The following is an 18,241-nucleotide window of genomic DNA, read 5'->3' on the forward strand; positions in this document are numbered from 1 at the left end:
AAAATCATCTGAAGTTGGTTGGTCATCTGGTGTGTGTGCATTTCTGCAGCTGATTCAGATAAAGAACAATTAACATCCTGATTTTATTTGTGCTCCTGTAAAAATTCTGGATGCACCCTTAAAGACTTAATCTTTCTATCTTCCATGATAGAAAATATTTTTTCCAGGAAAAAATAATCCTGCAGTCTTCATAGTATTGAACATTGTGTTAAATATTTATGTGTTTAAGGAAATATTCTTGTATTTTGCAAGTGTAGGTCTCACTCAAACTGTGATAACTCTGGTTTGTTTCTGGAAAAGCATCTCTCAGGTTGATATTTATCAATATGCATCAATACAGAGATGGTACATATTGAAATTGATTTTAAAGTTAAATAATTGTAGTAAAGACTCAAGTTTTAAATACCATTTATTAATCCATGGAGCCATAGGACAAGTGGGTATTTGGTGCTTATTTGCTGAAATTCTCTGAGCTTTGATGATACTTTACTCCATTTTATTTACAAGGGTTTTTTTTCTCCTACCAATTTTTAGTAGATTTTTAGTAGAGATTTTTTATTATTAGGGGTGTTTTTTTTGTGCTTTTTTTTTCTATTTCTAAGCTCACCAGAGCTGTAAACTCATATAAGTTTTTTCTCCCAAGTTGATAATTCTTCCAATTTCTGGGAACCTTGGAGAAATAAATTTAGAAATGCAAAAGAATTAATGAGGAGTGCAAGACAAAAAATACTTTTTCTGTTAAATCCCATCAGGCATCTGATATGATTGCAGAATTACAGCATGGAATGGCTCTGCTGAAACAACAACTGCAGGACTCTGAACATCAAAGGCAGCAACAGCTGAGGGTGAGCCCTGACTTTCTTTCTCTTTACTTTATTTGATGATTTAAATGTTTAGATATCCATCCTTAAATGTATTTCTATATACCATGCCTGCTTGTTTCTGTTTTATTAATGGAAATATATGAAATGTCCCATATGGTTAAAGGTTGATTAAAAAAGTGTGGCCAAAAGAGAGGTAAGAGCAGAATTTTCACAGAAGTTTTCTGGCTGTTTCTTGCTCACATGTTAAATAAAAGAGTTGAAATCTCTGTTGCTGGATTACAAATAAGCTTGTCAAAGAATGATGAATATCTTTTTTTTTTCCCTCGTAAACTGTAAACATTTTAAAAGTTTTAAAATTGTTTTTAATTTGCACTGTTTAATAGTTCAGTTCAATATTCTGTCTTCCTGTAGGCATTTAAATTAATCCTTCTATCTCAGGGTAATGAGTTCCACATCTGTATCATGTATCAGTCCTGGCTGAGTTTTGGCATCTACTTTGCTTCCAATGTCTTTCATTTCACAGTTGATATAGTACAGAATGGCATTTTAATAGCTCAGGAGAACAAGTTGCTGTTTCTCTTTAGCAAACATGAATCATGACTTTTGAGATAGTTGTGTTATTTGGTGTTGGTTAAATTTTTTTTCTATGTCTGAAATTTTTTCCACAATGATATAAGGTTGTTTGTTTTTTTTTTTAATGGACTGTTCTATATGATAGCTAATGTCTGTGTTTGATGAATGCTCTGAAATGGAAGAAAAAGGAGATTTGTTTATTTAGAATGCACATCCTTTCCTCTGCAGGATCAAGAATACAAGGTTCAGCAGGACAAGCTTCACATGCAGCGTGCATATGAAAAACAGGTAATATTTCCAGGAAATTTTCCCATCTCCTGCACACCTCCAATTTTACTCTGTACTGGACTTAAAGGTATAAATTTTGAAACCCCCAAATAGTAAATTTGGGAATCCAAGCACTTCATAAGGTTTGGAAAAATAATTGGACACAATCAAGGAAGATTTTAAGCACAGCTGTTTGACAGGGATATCACCTCTGATTTTAGGAACCTGTTGCCAAGAGATGGAGGCTGGGATGGCATTCCCAAAAAAGTGCCCCTGGCAGCCTGTCCTGTGTGTGTACACTGCTTGTGGTGGCAGCTGCTGTTATTTTATTGAAAGGATAATGAACTGAATGAAGCCTGACCCCTGCCAGTGCTCATGTGTTCTCCCATACTCCTTTTCCCCCAGAATATCTCCATCCTTCTCCACGTGTTCTCTAGATATTGTCAACAGGCATTGTTTTTACATCAGAAACTTAAAGTAAAAAATGTAATTTTCATCAGAAACACTTCATCTCAAAGCACTTTGCAAATCCTGCCTGCTCTTTTAGACTGGGAACATCAATAGGCTTCAAATTAAACTTCAATTTTAGTGACATTATATGTGCAGCTCATGTGCAGCCAGAGGGTGCCTTAGATGCCTGTTTAATTGAAAGGATGTGTTACTCAAACATGTCATTGCCAAATGTGGCAAATTTATAACATAAAATAATGGATTGTGATCCCAGCTACTTGTCACTTGGTAATAGCACTTGTGACATGAATTGTAGGGAGATTTTGGTTTGAGTTAGTTCCTTCTGCTGACTTGAAGTCAAAACATTCTTTGTTCCAGGATCTGCCTTGGTTTAAACCTGGTTTAAACCTTGTCTTTTTAGTCAAGTCGTGGTTTTATAAATGTTGAACTCAAGAAAAACCCAGGATTTGAGTGATTTGCAGGTCAAAATAAAAAATATTTTGGCACAATTTGACTGAGGTTTGAGGATCTTCTGGGAGAAAGCTCCCAAACATGGACTGAGAACATGTCAGCAGTGCCTCCAACCAGTGAGCCCAGAGAGGGAACTTGGAATTCTGCATCAGTAAACAAGGAAGCAGAGCCTTTCTTTTTATAGATAACTGGACAGCAGTTTGTTCATAAATTCTGGTGTAACTGTTTTCAAACTCAAATCTTTGAGAAAGGACGAGAAGAAAAATACCTGTGAATAATCTGTGGATATAAATCCATAAACCAGGATGGATTGGCCCATAAAATAGTAAAACAAGTAAAAGAATTGTGAAGTCTCTGCTGCAATCTGTTCACTTAAAAACCTACCCATTATCTAATAATCTTTATGAGTCTGCAGTGGCTGTTGCTGCCTCTGAGGATACTTAAACATCAAACAAATCATAGGTAGGAACCTTAAATGTCACTGTTTGATTAAATGTGCTTATCTGCTGGATCAGGAACCAGTTAGGCTAAATGGCTTTACAAGCCAAGGAAACACCTGCTTTTTATAAATAATCTACTGCTTGTTTTCCAAGCATGGAGCTCCAGAAGAGAGACAGATTATTCCTGAGAGCCATTCCCAAGCCACCTGTTGAATATACAGAATTGTACCAGCTTTAGCAATAGCTTCTCCTTATTCTCTGATAGATGTGGGGGCTCCTGGAACCCAACTTAGTGTTCCTGATCACCTCCATGGAAATGCTGCCAACAGAGAATCTCTGTTTCTTCACTTGCCCACACACTTAGTAAAACATATTTTTTATTTTTTTTATTGTAGTGTCTTAACAGTCTGGAGCATTACAAATGACTGTAGGTGTAGGTGGATAAAGGATTTCCTGTATGTCCCATCCCCATGTTGTTCCTTTTAAATTCCAAAGCAATTCAACTCTTGGATTATGTACAAACTCTTGGACTTAACCTGTCCTTGGCAAAAAAAAATCACAAAAACTTGTGGCTTGGAGCATGCCTGGGAAGTTGCCAAATTCAAAGGTTTTTTGTAACTATTTTTAGGATTATTATTGCTAATTATTCTTTAGGTTAAAGAATGTATCAATGTACAATGTTATTACATGTATGTAATGTTTATGTAAGGTATTTATGTTTGATTATTTTTATTGTATGAATTGATCAGAAGTGATTCACTTTGTGTGGTCACAAATTGGTGAGTAGAAGTTCTGTACCTAGAGAATACAGGTCACTATTTCAGGCAGATTCTTATCTGCTTTTCTGTACTTACCCAAAGAAAATCTAGTTTATTTTTTATGTAATGACTGATATTTCTTTATTTTAGACAGTAATATTCACTTTGAGAAGGAAAATAGCTCATTGCCTACATTCTCATACTTCATCTCTCTGTTATTTTGCATTTCACATAATTTTACACATCTATGGATGGCTGTCTTCATCAGTGGAAAAGGAATATGCAGATAAAGAAGTTTTAGAATTTAAAATAACATTGATTTATTTTAATTCAGACACTGTTTTGGCTAAAATATAAGGTGGTTTTTTCCTTAAATGGCAGATTCATGGCATTCAGAATAATCTGGATAAAGAAAGAGGGGAAGCTCAAAAGAAAATTCGCCACCTGGAACAGGTTGTGAAGTAAGTGAATATGGAATAATTGTTGACCCATGCCTGGTATCATTAAATATTTATTTATTAGTATTTATTTATCAAATAAACTTATGCTTTATCTCATCTAACTGCCCTCCTATAGTTTTTCCCCTGTTTTAAAGCTGCACTTTCAGGGTTCTAATCAGACAGAAAAATGAAAAAACTAAAGTAAGAACCAGCTCACCCAAATTTGTTGACTTTTAAGTGATGGGAATAAAACAGAATTGAGGTTAATGATGTCAGTTGGTCTTGCCCTCCCAAATAAATGGATCCAGGTTCAATTCAAGTCAGAGAGTATTCATAGCAAACAAATAATCAAAACTAAGACTTGTTGCTTTGGGCTCTTGTAGAAAACTGAAAAAAAATGAAAATATGTATTTATTTTAAAAATATTTTAGTTTAGTAGATAATGCTTCTGATTTTATATTTTATGTTTTATACCCACAAATTACAAGTCTAATGCAGATTTTCCTCTTTGATACAACACTTCTTTGTGAGAGTATTTGTTCTTCACATGGATCCAAGGCTGGGAGATTGCTCTGCAGCAAACAGCTTTCAGTAACTAACTTGGAACAGGTTTTTTTTCCTGACTTTATCCATGAACAGCTAATCTGGATGCACCAAATTTGATGTTTTCTGAGCAAGGGAGTGGTTTATGTGCAGCAGATGCACATAGGACAGGATCAACTCTGGCTATGCTCCTTCCATTTTCATTATGTAAAATATTCCTTCCATGTGTTAATCCAGTTTAAAGTCAAAGCTGTGGAAGTAATTTCTAGGGGAAACAGATTATTCTGAAACAAACCAGAAGTTATTTGCTGAAAGTATTCAGTTTAATCACAATGTACCTTATCTAGGCTGGGAGAGGCAAGTAAAGATACTTTTATTCCATAAAAGTGACAGGGCTGAAGTCTGTATTTCTTTATTTCTATAATCTCTGAGGTATTTGGCATAAATAGAGACTATCTTAAATCACTGCAGACATTAATAAAAACTCCAGCTTTTAATCTTTAAATTCTTTACACTGACTATTATTTATAATTTTGGGGAGGTTGAACTGTTATCAGCTGCACTTAATCTTTTAGTATTTTACCATCTGATTTGTTGATAATGAAGTTGCATTAATTTTCTTCCACATCTTTCAAATAATGTGTCAGTTTGCACTTAGTTATGTTAATAGAACCAGTCTGGCTTTGCAGCCCGTGGCTGCTCAGGGTTGATCCCCACGTGGGTGCAGAGGAAACTCTCTCCAGGCAGGATCTGAGAGCTGCTGGGGATTGCAGGAGCTCTTGCAGGAGCTGAGGATGTCCTCAGTTATTTCAGCTCTTCCTTGGCTGTATTTAAGCTTAGGTGTAGCTTGGAGTTGGAGTAAAGATTTGAAAGAGTTGAGTTTTAAGTGCTGGTGATGCCCCAAGGGCCATGAATTCAAGCAGTGCTGGCAGAGCTCAGTCCCAGCCTTGCACCTCCTGTGGGTGAATCCTGTGGCCAGAACTGGGGATGGATCAGCTCCTGGGATTGCAGAGCCCTGGGACTGCTCAACAGGCTAAAAATCATCTGCTCTTCCCCCCACAGCAACTACTCCTGTATGGTTTTCAGAGTCTCTCCTAGTACAAGCTGCTTCTGCTCCTGTGGGTCCCCTCTAAATGAGAATATTCTTTGATATTGGTTTTTTCCCAGAGTCACTTCCATGTCCTATGGTACTTTGTTTCTCTTGGACTTTTTTATTTTAATTTAACTTTTTTTGACTCAAGGTGTTGAAAATAATGTAGAACTTTCTAATATTAAATCATACATACCTCTCCCAGTTGAGATGGAAAATGTTTAATTGTGGTGATAGTTTACTCTAGTAAAATCTATACTACTGCTCTTTTGATTGTTTCATAGCAGGGTTTTGGGCTAATTTTCAGATTAACAATGGGATTAGTAATGCTAGTAAGTAATTGAATAGAAATAAAAATTAGCTTTCAAGTGTTTTGTCTATCTGGAGACAGAAGTTGGATGAGGATGGATTTAGTATCCTGAAAAATGGTATTTGAAGAAATGCAGTGCCCTAGCCCAGCCCAGCTCATACTCTGCTGGTTGGGATTTCAGCTCTGGGTCTGACCTCTGCATTTCTGCCCAGGGATGGAACAGACTCCCAGGACAGAGGAGCTGCCAATCCTGCAGGGCTTTCTGCAGCTCAAGCCATTCATTTAGCACCAGTGTGTCCTGACAATATTAACATTTTTTCATATATGTGCTTTTATATGATACACAAGTAGGTAATAGATAAGGAGCAGTGAGATTTATTGTGGCAGAAATGGATGGTTTCCTTAGGCCTTTGTTTTTTCCATTGCTGCAAAAACTATTATTTTTAGCAATCCCTTCTCATTAATATGAATCCATAAGATCCAATATCTTACATGAAAATGCTTCATTTTGCTGAATTTCTTTAACTACTTCAGAGTGAAATGAAGTAACTCCAAGCTAAGGCAGACCCAGTAAATTTTTAGAAAACAACCTTGTCTGAGGTGGGTGAAAACACAGTTCAGCATCTTCAACAGAAAGGATGCCTTGTGGAATTGCAGCTCAGAACCAGGAGGTGCCTCAGTGATTTCTTATAAACTACTTTGATCTGAATGCACTTTGATTCTGAAATGGCCACAGGATTATATCTGGAGGAGCTGCTGAGCTGCAAGCACATAGAAAGGGAAGTGGCAGGCATTTTAGGGGATTTTTGTTATTATTATCATTATTTCCCCAGTGCTGTGACAGCAAACAGTGCTGCTGCTGTTTCAAACATATCCACACCAATGCAGAATGAAAGGGATTTGAGACATTGTGTGGAATAGTAAAATCCACATTTCTGAAAGTATCTCGCACTTCAAAAATAATAATAAAAAAAAAAGTAGTGTTGCCACAGTTTCAATACAGAATAGGGGTTTACATAGTTTACAGAAGGTTTTTTTCTTCTTCTGAAGTTCATGGTAGAAATATCTGTCAAAAGCAAACCTTTTGCAAAAGAATTGCTCCAACACTCCTGACTTGTGGTGGTGACTTGTAGATATAAAATTTATATTTACTTCTGCAGTGCATGTCACAGGCATTGCCTAATAGCAAAAGTCACTCTAAGAAGTGCTGCAAGGGCTTTTCTAGAATGTCCTTTAAATGGCATTTCTATAAGAACAAAGTTTTCTTGAAAAGCTTCTCTGTAATTACTTGGGGGGAAAGGTTGTTTCTCTAATCCCTGTGGTTTGGTTGCAGAAAATGTGTCATGAGAGTGGGTTGCAAATAGGCTGAATCTCTGCTGTTCTTATCTCTCACAGTGAGGAGTAGGAAATAGAGGTACATAATTTGTCACAGTACAAACTGAGTAGAATGAAAGAGAAAATAAATGAGGAAAGAAAACATGTACCCATTTGCTGCTGAAGAGATTGCATAGAAGGGAAAGAAAAGGTCTTGCTGATTTTATGAAGTATTGTTAAACAGCTCTCAGCATCATCTCTTGTGTCTTATTCTGTGGAATTTGGATGTTTATTCGTTCAATATATTTATTTTGCCTCTGCTTATATTTTGGTGGCAGATTGTTTGATACTTTTAGTTTATTATGAGGAATGTATATTTCCCCATTTTATTGAAGATTACAACCACAGCACTTTTGAGGTGGTTTGGTTTTGACCCTTGAATTCTGGAGTCATGAGAGATTCCCAGAATGGTTTGGGTTGGAAGAGACCTTAAAACTCATCCCATTCCACCCCTGCCATGGGCAGGGACACTTCCCACTGTCCCAGGGTGCTCCAAGCCCTGTCCAACCTGCCTTGGACACTGCCAGGGACAGGGATGGCACCTCTGTGGCTGCACAGACACATAAAATTGGTCAATCTTGAGATTGAGAGATTTTTGAACTCATTTACAAATAATTTACAAATATCCTGAATAGTTTGAGCCTGTGATCATCAGTCCCCTTCATGGGAAGTGCAGACCACATTGATTTCTTCAGGATAAAGGTTGTGACAGTTCTCATGTACTGGAGATAATGATGGGATCTGATTTAATGCTTTTTGCTTTGCTTGCCTCATACACAAATAATGTTTTCATATGCTCCTGAAGTACAGATTCCCTGAGTTCTTGCTCTTCACTTCTCTGGTGTGTAAAGGAAACAAATTTTAAGCAGTCACATTAGGAGAAATGAAATGAAATGAAATGAAATGAAATGAAATGAAATGAAATGAAATGAAACTCCCCCTGTACACATGCAGATGCTGGAGTTAAACACTGCAGCTCCAGGAATGCCTGCACATCTCCACTCCAGTGCTCACAACCTTCTCCCTCTCACTCTTTGCCTTTTTTTCTTTTTTTCAAGTCTGTCTGTGGAGCCAAATCTCATCACTTTGCAAGTGGGGATGATACAGAGCAAATGCTGAGCAGCTGCTCCATTCCTACTCACTTAATAAAATTATTTGTTTACATAAGGAACTACCAACACCTCTTTTTTTTCCATGGCTCCTCTACCCCTTGTCTGAACTTGTTTAAAACTGGGGAAGAAAGAGGGGCTGAACTGCTAAACTTTTTAGCAACCAGTCAAGCCACTTCTGTCTATGAACAGATTTTCCCAATAGTTTTCACAGTAGTTTTTATAGCACACACAGTTCTCACAATACTTTTGGGGTTTGGTTAAGGTGACAGACCAAATCTTTCCAATCATGACATGGTGTGAAGGTGGTGCCTGCAGGTGTTCAGTAAAATGCAGAAATGAGAATGGTTTGCTTTTCTTTTCTCATACATCCTTGTGTACATGCATGTGGTTTCTGCCATGGGAGTGAAGGAGAAAAAGTTGATTTCTCATTGGAGGTGGTGCCGTGGAGTTTCCTCACTGGGGAATTAAAAAAGCTTTCCCCACTGTTTTTTGTTACTCCAGTGTGACAACAGTGCTCTGTGCTTCCCCATGCTGGGCTGCTTTCCAGGGATTTTGTCAGGTGTTCAGTGGCACTCATTTATATTTTAAATTTCAGGTTGTTTTTTTCAGTGTAGCACAGTTATTTCTGCTACAAGGTTTTGCCTCACAGAAAATACCTGATAAAATGTGTTTCCTAAATCAAGGTGGAAAAAATGCTCTTTAAGGAAAGAAATACTTCTTTTGTTGGTACCTCTTGTTGAAAAGCTCTTCTTGCTTTATTCAGAAGTACCTACAAGTGCATCAGACTTTAGCACAGGAAGTTTTATCTCAGGGTCTTCTAGTCCTTAAAGTTCCTTATATCATTCAAAATTGCCATGGTGTTTATTGAACTTTTCTTCTCTCTGTAATACCACAAAAGGAACAGTGTAAAAGAAGTGAGGGGACATAGATTTGAGAGAAATAAATGGTGAACAATCAATCTGCTGCTGACCTAATAAAAAAGGAAACTCATTAAGGCAAGGAAAAAATAAACATGTGAAGAGAGCTGGCAGAAGGAGGTAGAATAAATAGCAGTGGAAATAATTTAATTTGTTTGTAATTTACATTTGCATAATTGTTAGATCCCAACATTTTGAAAAGAAGTAAAATCTAGGCTTTTCAAAATATACAGAAGTTACATTTTGAAAAAAAACCTGTGATTTACAGTGGATCTTGAGAATTTGATTCTACCAAGCCCTTTGAGAACTTTATATTTTAACAGCTGCTCCTTCAAATCCTCTTGTATGGGCTTCTTGGAGTGGTGTGCATCAGAAATGCCAGTGCACTCAGCAAAACACAACAGCCTGAGACTCATCAGTGCAATGATAAATAAATGAAGGGATTGATAGCTTTTACCACAAGTTAATTTTTCATTTCTTTTTTCCTTTCTTGCTCCTCTAAGTTGAATCCAAATTCTGAGTAATTGCTTGTTGTTGTTGTTAATATTTTCAGGGTAATTGCTTAAGTGGAGCTGTTTTCCTGCAGTTAATTCCATTTTTCCTTGGAAATGAAGTATTTGTGTGGGGCGAGAATTCTTGTCTGAATGGAAAAGCCATTTCTATTTAAAGGCGGAAATAATTAAAGGAATATGAGCAGGCATTGTCTTTAATTCCAAGTGTTGCAATAAAAAGAGCATTGTTAAGAGTTTATACTCATGTTCATTGTGTTCATCATTATCTTTTATTAAAATGTTGAGGGTTGCCTTGTTACAGCAGTTGCAACATGATGAAAAAAGCCACGTCTGTGATTTAAAAAGTGGTAATGTGGTGTGAAGAGTTGGGATCAAGTTTTACCCTTTAAAACTCTCTGTGTTTTTTTTGCTAGGGTGGGTTTTGGTTTGGTGCTTTTTTTTGTGTTTTGTTTTGTTTTTTTCTCCTTTAAGAATCAGTGGAAAATCAAGCAGCTGTTCTCCACTTGGTGCTGTGCTTGAGCATCTGAAACCTTTTAGAGCAAAGCCAGTCAGAGTTTCCAGCATATTGTAAACACTCCCTAACCCTTGCTCTGGGGGCCACAACGTGGAGCATGAACAGAGGGCTCAAAAATATGGTAGCTTTGTTTAATAGTCTCACTTAAAAGCAAAAATAAAGTGTTCTATTAACTATTTACAGCCTTTCATTTTCTTTCCCCCCATTTCTCTGGAGACCTACTGGCAATAATGAAATATGTATTGGAAGAAAGGCTCCAGTTATACCAAAAAAATGTAACAGTTGATTTTTAATCCTTGGCTCTGGGACTGTCATGTCCCTCAAGATGGTTATAGAGATATCACATGGCATCTTTTTAGTGATAACAACTGTGAAAATGGTTTGATATGGCACACAGCCTATGAAATGAAAATATTGCCTTGCCAGGTGAAGAGCATTGCTGTGGCACTTCATTAATTGCTGTAAATTGCTATTCTAATCATTAATGTAGTTAAGGATTATCATGGTGGCATTGACTAAGTCAATATACAAAAAATCAACACTATTGGCAGAATTGTTCCCTTGTTACTCCAAAGGCTTCCCTCTCACATCACTGTATTTTTCAGATTTCTTATTTTCCTTATTTCAAGATTATACAATGCCCAAAACATTGATGAAATGAGAAAAACTTTCAGTTGGCTAAAGTAAGTCATACAGATGACTGAATTCAATTACTGATTGTTAAAAAGCATGAAATGTTTCAGGCTGTCACCTCCTTTGGGTCACTTATCTAAAAATAGTATAAGGAAAAGCTTTGTTCCTCGTTGTTGCTCTGTTATTGTGATTGCTTCAATTACATTTGATAATCTTAATTTTGCTTGTACTTTTCATGTACTTTGTACAACATTCCTTCAGCTTCAGCAACAATACAACCAACCTTCATGGAGGAGTTGAAGTTGATAATTCAAACAGTATTTTTAAGTAAAATTGCCACAATCTGTGTCTTCTTGGAAAGAAGAAAACAATGAGCCAAGTAACACTCATGGTTCTGTACAAATAAACATCTTTATTATCTACTACAACATGAATGTTATTACTTGAATCCTGAACTAACAAATTATTTTAACCATTAAATTAGTTACCTTAATTCAGTAGAACGGCAGGATGGATTCTGAGCCCTTGTTCCTCCTTAACAGTTTTAATCCTGGCAGTTCATCCTCAGCATCTTTGGTTTGCCAACCTCTGTTGGCTCTGTCACTCTTCACACCCCCTGGGCTGTGCTTTGTTAGTGTTAAGTGATTCTCCTTGCCTGGCTCTGTGCTGTGCCTGGTGATTTCTCACATAGTTTGTCCTTGGATGGTTTATTTTATTCACCTCCCAGCTCTCAGTGCCACAGTGCTGTTCTCTGATCTCCATCTTTGCCTTCTCTGCTCCTCTTCTTTGGCTTCCTCATGAATCTCTTTGCTGTCTGTGCTGGCTTTCTGGGCCACCTTTGAATTCCAGCCTTGTGTCCCCTTTTCCAAGCCATTATCTACACCTGTCTCTCAAATTCTGCCCTCTGTGTTGTCCTTGCTGGCTCTGTGGTCTCAGCTTGGGAAAGCCATGACTATTTAATCTGTGTTCTAATCCTCCTCCCTTGATAACTGAGCCTCTGTGCTCTTTCATGTGTGTGGTGGATCTATATCCTGGAGACAGTTTCTGCAGTCTGGAGTAAAATTATCAAGTTTTCCTTTCCAGCCACATTTACAGCACTTGCCCAGCCTTTTAACCCATAGCACATTCATCATTTGGCAGTTGCTGTTTTATTCTGTTTGCACAGCACCTAGCACAACAGTGCCCTGTCATTATTGTAATGAGAAATAGTTATAATAATTATTAGTATGTTTAACCAATGTCTATTTAATTTGTGAACTATTAATTTCGAATGTAATGCATTATTCTTATTTCAGTGTGATGCTTGACACGTGGAGTAGTATTTGCTCTGAATTCATTAATGGTTTAAAGGAGTGATTTAGTTTGTTAATGTTATCTCATGATTTATTTAAAACATAAGTATATAGTTTAAAACAATAATTGTATTGTAAATATCTTCCATTATTGGAGCTCACTTGAAGGAGTGCAGACCAGCTTTTTGATGTTAACATCTCAAATTATGCAAACTGTAAACAATATTTAAGTGGATTTGTGCTTTTCCTCATAAAGACAAGCTAATTTTATTCTTAAAATTGGGGAATATTGATATTTATTTGTTGGCTGTATATTTTTGGCTTTATTTCTTTGAAATGATGAAACAAGTTAGAATGCTTTCGAACAACCCCGAAATATTCAAGTGCCCAGGGACAGGATAGGGATGATGTTTTGAAGGCAATAAATATTTCAGCTTCACATTTCAGTCTTTCTTCTTCACTGCTTTGATCTGGCTTTGGTTTAGTTATCATTCTGCTTGAATGACTTCACACTGTCTCTCTTCCTCTCCACACCAAAAAGAAGAAGTGTTCTGCACATATTCCATATGTTTGGGGCTGGCCTGGCAGGAGAGCCCTGGTTGTTCCTTGATTTTGGTGGGAATCCAGCCCATGCAGGGGGATGCTCCAGCCACAGCTGGATGGCTGCAGTCAGACCCAAAGCTGTTACTGAGCTATAAAAACAGAGCAGGAAAAGCAAAATTGATATTCAATACTCACACATTTGGCATTGTTCTGTAACAATTAACCCTTCTTCTACAGATACGTGGTATTTTAGGCCTGAATACATTATTTATAGATTCATATTACATATTTCCATTTATTTATAATACATATTTATGTAGTGGAATATCTGCATGCTAGGAGTTAGGTCAGAGAGGCTGTTGCAGGCAGTGGTTTTTACTGGTTGTGGCACTAAAAACTGGTAAAATGGCTCTTGTATTCTGTTACAAATTTAATTAATTAATTAAACTGCTGCAATTTTGAGGAGTCCTGACAGTCCAGAGCATCTCCATGTGAGGGACTCTCTGGGATCAGGAGCAGGATCATGGGTCTGCTTAAATTTCCCTATGTAAAGTCAAATATATGTGTCTGTACACTGAATGGATCCTCATATCTGTAGACACTGAAGATACAAGATGAAATTCCCAAATTTGGACTTTAATGGGAATTTGGGTATGTTTTGATGCAGGTTGTGTTTTCAGCTACACAGTTTGCTGTGTATTATGTAAGAAATTGAGTACCCTGTGGGAAGCAGGGGGTAGACTCAGTGTGGGTCCTTTCCAACTCGAAATATTCTGGGATTCTTGTTTATGTCCAGGCATAAACCCAGACTCAAAACAACCTGGGAGAGACTTGGACAAGGGATGGAACCTCTCCCTCTTGTGGAGTCCATCAGAATTTAAGTTTCAGAAGCTGATTCAGTGGCAAAATAAATCCTTCTAAACATCCTTGCTGCACTTCTGTTCTCCAGCACAGTTGGGATTGAATGGGCTGTGCTGCCAGCAGGTTCTGGAAACTTTGCTGGTTCAGGGAATGGTGGGAGCCCTCCAGGAAGGTGCTGATTCATCCAACATTTGCTGGGACATCCCAAATTTAATTAACCTTTGCTGTTAACCCTGAACTGCCCTGTGTTTTGTTCGTGCAGTGCTGTAAAGTCTCACAGTGTTTAGTTGTTACCTCTTGGAAGGCATTTTACAGAGCAAGACAAATATTTATGATTAAGCATGAAGGGAAGTAAGATGTTTGTATTTCCCATTTATCAGTGCACTTCAGGGTGCTGATTTCTGAAATTGAAATTCTGGACTTCAGAGTCAACTTTCCCTGAGATTGTTTGTGCTGTGTAAGACTCCCAATTCTGTTGCCATGTCCTTTATAAACTGAAACAAAAGGAATTTGCTGCTTTTTAAATTGGGGGCAAAGAGTAAATTCACCCTGTTTTTATATTCAGGCCGGCTCAGCTTTAGGGGATTTAAGTGATGTAATTGTATTGTATTGGGCCCCACAACTAGTCCAACTGAAAAAAATAATCTTCAAAGTGAATATTTTAGTGCTTCATGCAAGGCACATTGCTTGGTGTCTTGGGAAAAAAAGTGAAGCTTTTCTTATATTTGTGAATTGAGGGCCATTGTTGTACAGGTTTTCTAAGCTTCTGTACAAATCTGACCTGCACAAAAAATAGAGAGTGCTGGCTCCCACATCCTTAAAAATGAAGTTTTTTTCCAACTTTTAATGAGATGTTGTATTTATTCATGGGATTAAGTCCTTAAAAGAAAGGAAGGTGCATAAAACCACATTCCTAGAAGTTTGCATTGTAATATTTCAAAATAAAAATATCTTCCTAAGGAAGAAGATGCATAAATTTGGAGCCTCACTAAGACCATGAGGACTGATATCTTATCCTTTTATGTTTAGAGTTGTTTTTTTCCATCTGACTGGACCAAAGCTGTTGTCCCAGTGTCTCCTGGCATTTGGCAGTGTGGATTTGTGTTTGAATAAGCTTTGAGTTTTGGTTTTGCTTCCAGTGTGGAGTGGAATTATTAGATGTGATTTGTTACCTAGGGCCTATTGCTGAATTATGGATCTTTGGGAGGAGAAATGGATGTTTTCCCCTCCCCATGGTCTCTCCAATGTGGGCAGAGCATGTTCAGAACGTGTCCTTCTTTCTGAGGCAGATTTTGTTGTGGGAGAGGAGAGTGATGTGCTTAGTTCAGTGTCAAACAGCTGTAAAATTAAAAATATCTGTATTCAGCAGCTGCCTGGAATGTGGGGTTTGGGGATAACTGAGCCAAACAGCAGGAGCAGGTGGATGACTGACCCATCAAACAATTCCTGTCACTTGGAGCTCTGGAGGTGTCACTGGTGTGCCCATTCTGAGGAATGCTGGAGGAGTTTTGTACTTGGCTTTGGGATCTTTTGGATACTCTGCAGGAGGAATTTAAATCCTAAATGGTATTTTCCATTTGAGTTTAGGTGGGGATAGAAATGTTGATTTTGATAGTGATGCTTTTTGCTGTGTAATATTTCTTGTCTCATAAATGAGTGAGGAATGTGGTGGCTTAGGTTAACACAGATGTGCTTCCCCCTCAAAGGAGGGTAGGAAATGGAAACAATGAGGCTGTAGAAATAAAGCATGTCTGGAGGGGTGATGGATGCTCTCCAGCAAATCTGAAGATAATTTGCACAGGTCTTCTAAGAACACAAAATCAAAACCCCAAAACAATCATCACCAAAACTGTGATGCAGGATTTTGTTCTGTTTTCCTCCAGTTTCTGCTGGGGAAGAAAGGCATTTTCCTTTTTATGTAAGGAGAGGAGCAGTCTCCCTATTCTCCATTATTCCATGTGAGTGAGTTGCCAAAATAAAATATTTTTTTATTTTTTTAAATATGCATCATGAAAATAAAAAACCCTCTGGAAGTAAACAGCAATGCTTTACTGACTCAGGGCTTGTGGCATTTCTTTGATCTCTCTGCTAATGGAATTACCCTGCTCTCCTGCACTGCAAACAGCCTCTTTGTGAAGATGTGGGATTATGTTCTTTGTCCTATTGTCAAAGTCTGCTCTGCAAACCACAGAAGAGGATGTGAATACTGTAACTTTGGGCTTGGCAGCTTCCTGACCTTTGTGAAAGGCTGGCTGGGTGCTGCAGCAGCTCCTCCAGTGACAGACGAGATGAATTAGCCGGGCTTTTCCATCTCTTACGTGTCACAGGCTTTGTTTTATATGGAAATAATTTCTGTCAAAATGGGGAATTTATCGTGAGCTACTTCCTCAGCCTGGAAAATGAAAATGTCAGCCCCAGGTCTGTTTGAATGTGTCTTCTGTTACAAGCCATGGGTGGAGCCAGCTTTGTCCCTGGATGCCACCACCGAGTTCTCCAGTGTGTGAGCACAAAGTCGTGCAGCTCTGCTGGGAGCAGGAACGTGTCACCAAAAGTTAATAACAAAACCTCTAACAAGTTAATAAAAGTTAGTAATATTTGAGGACTCACATCAAAGTTTCTGAAATATTCATAAGTGACCTGAACTTTTGTCTGTGTTGTGTCAATATGGTGAATGTCTCTCTTTTCATGTGAATCTTTTCATATATGTGAATGTACATAAAATATTACAGAAACATTACTATTGATGCAGAACCCAGCCTGCTTTCTATAGATGTATCAGGTTTAATATGTCATATAGTGTAGGCTGTTGATATGAAATATCTTTGCAGAGAGATTTAACATCTGTCATTACTGGAGAGGCTGAGTAGACATCACAGCATTATGGCTTTCTAATAGATTAAGAAGGAGCCATGTGTCATGTATTGCCCTGCTTTGCATTTTGATTTATAATCCTGCACCTTGTCTGAGCAGAGATGATGCTGGGATAATTTTCTTGTTTGTTTTTTTGTTTTCAATGTGGAAAGGCAATCATGCTAAAAAGAGTTTGTTTAAGTATCGGGGGGTGTTTAATTTAATGCAATGTAATTTTTTATTATTTGTTTCTTGTTGCTATTATTAGATTTTATTAATTAGATGAGATGAATAAAGGGGGTGAGTAGAGAGCCATTGAAGTGAAGAGAGACTTTGAAGGTGGAGGTTTTGTTGTGAGCCGTGTTTGGGCGTGTGAAATTCAATCGCAGAAAGCGAAAATAACTCGGGCCTTCCATCGCCTCCTTCAAAGGCCTGCAAAGGGAAGTTGGGCAGAAGCTGGGACAGGAAATTGAAATCTGAATACTATTTTAAACTGATGGGGGTTAAAGGCCTCTCTTTTACACCAGCACACTTGTTCTTTTATTTGATACTTGAACTCTGAAAATTTTCTGTGACTTTCTAGGGAGAAGGAGGAGCAGCTGAGGCGGGTGACGGAGGTACAGAGGCTGCAGGCCCAGCAGGCAGGCGCTGCCCTGGAGGAGTTTAAGCGGCAGGTGGAGCTGAACTCAGAGAAAGACTCTGCAGAAATGAAACAGCGGGTGAGGAGGTCACAATGCCAGCCTTTCTGAAACTCTGGCGCAGTGGGATAGCGGATTCTGATCTTATCATGCCAGGAACATGCTCCACTTGAGAGTGCTACATCAAAATCTTTCACAATGTAGTGTCTTTGCAGCGAGTCAGAAAGGGATGGTGGAGGCTGTTTCATCTTCCTGACAAAGCCAGGATTGTCATTGTTATAAAGATAGCTGCAGTTGTGATACTGATTAGGGATTTTTCAGGAGTGAGAGTATAAAGTGTTAGTTTATACACCCTGTGGAACGACGCTTGTCATTTCCCACTTAAATGTGTCTCTTCCTACTCTTTTCCCAGCTATTCTGTCTTCCATTAATGAGCTCCTGTAATCAGTTTGAGCCCAAACAGGGGCAGAGCCATGGTGGCTGCTGGCAGTCATGTGCAGAGCATGGAAAAATCCACTTTTCTGTCCCTGAAAATCAAGGATTTTACTGGCTTAAATTTCTTATGGAGCAAACAGTAGTTAAACCATTCTGCTGGGAGTTTATAAAAGGAGTGAAATGAGGAACAAGCAATAGGTGATCAAAAGGAAGGGGAGAGAAAGGATATTCTCCTTAACTCCTCATGTGGTTGAGGTCTCCAGACAGAATTCCAGTTTGTAATCCTTATATATAATATATATATATTATAATATATATATATTATAATAAAAAAATAAAAATAACAAATTCCAGCCTCACCTGCCTTGAGCAAACCTCTCTGCTGGCAGGAGGG

The 18,241-nt window shown here is 38.0% G+C and overlaps 1 protein-coding gene across 1 annotated transcript in view; it reads left to right on the forward strand.

The window, feature by feature from the left end:
• Positions 1-18,241, forward strand: part of CEP112 (centrosomal protein 112) — a 149,278-nt gene that overhangs the window by 34,558 nt on the left and 96,479 nt on the right. The window contains exons 15-18 of the mRNA XM_079323482.1: positions 753-845; positions 1,626-1,685; positions 4,165-4,244; positions 17,358-17,493. Of these exons, the coding sequence (XP_079179608.1) occupies positions 753-845; positions 1,626-1,685; positions 4,165-4,244; positions 17,358-17,493 (369 nt within the window). The remainder of the gene's footprint in view (positions 1-752; positions 846-1,625; positions 1,686-4,164; positions 4,245-17,357; positions 17,494-18,241) is intronic.

The sequence above is a fragment of the Erithacus rubecula genome (assembly GCF_903797595.1).
Source record: "Erithacus rubecula genome assembly, chromosome: 20".
Classification (NCBI taxonomy): Eukaryota; Metazoa; Chordata; class Aves; order Passeriformes; family Muscicapidae; genus Erithacus; species Erithacus rubecula.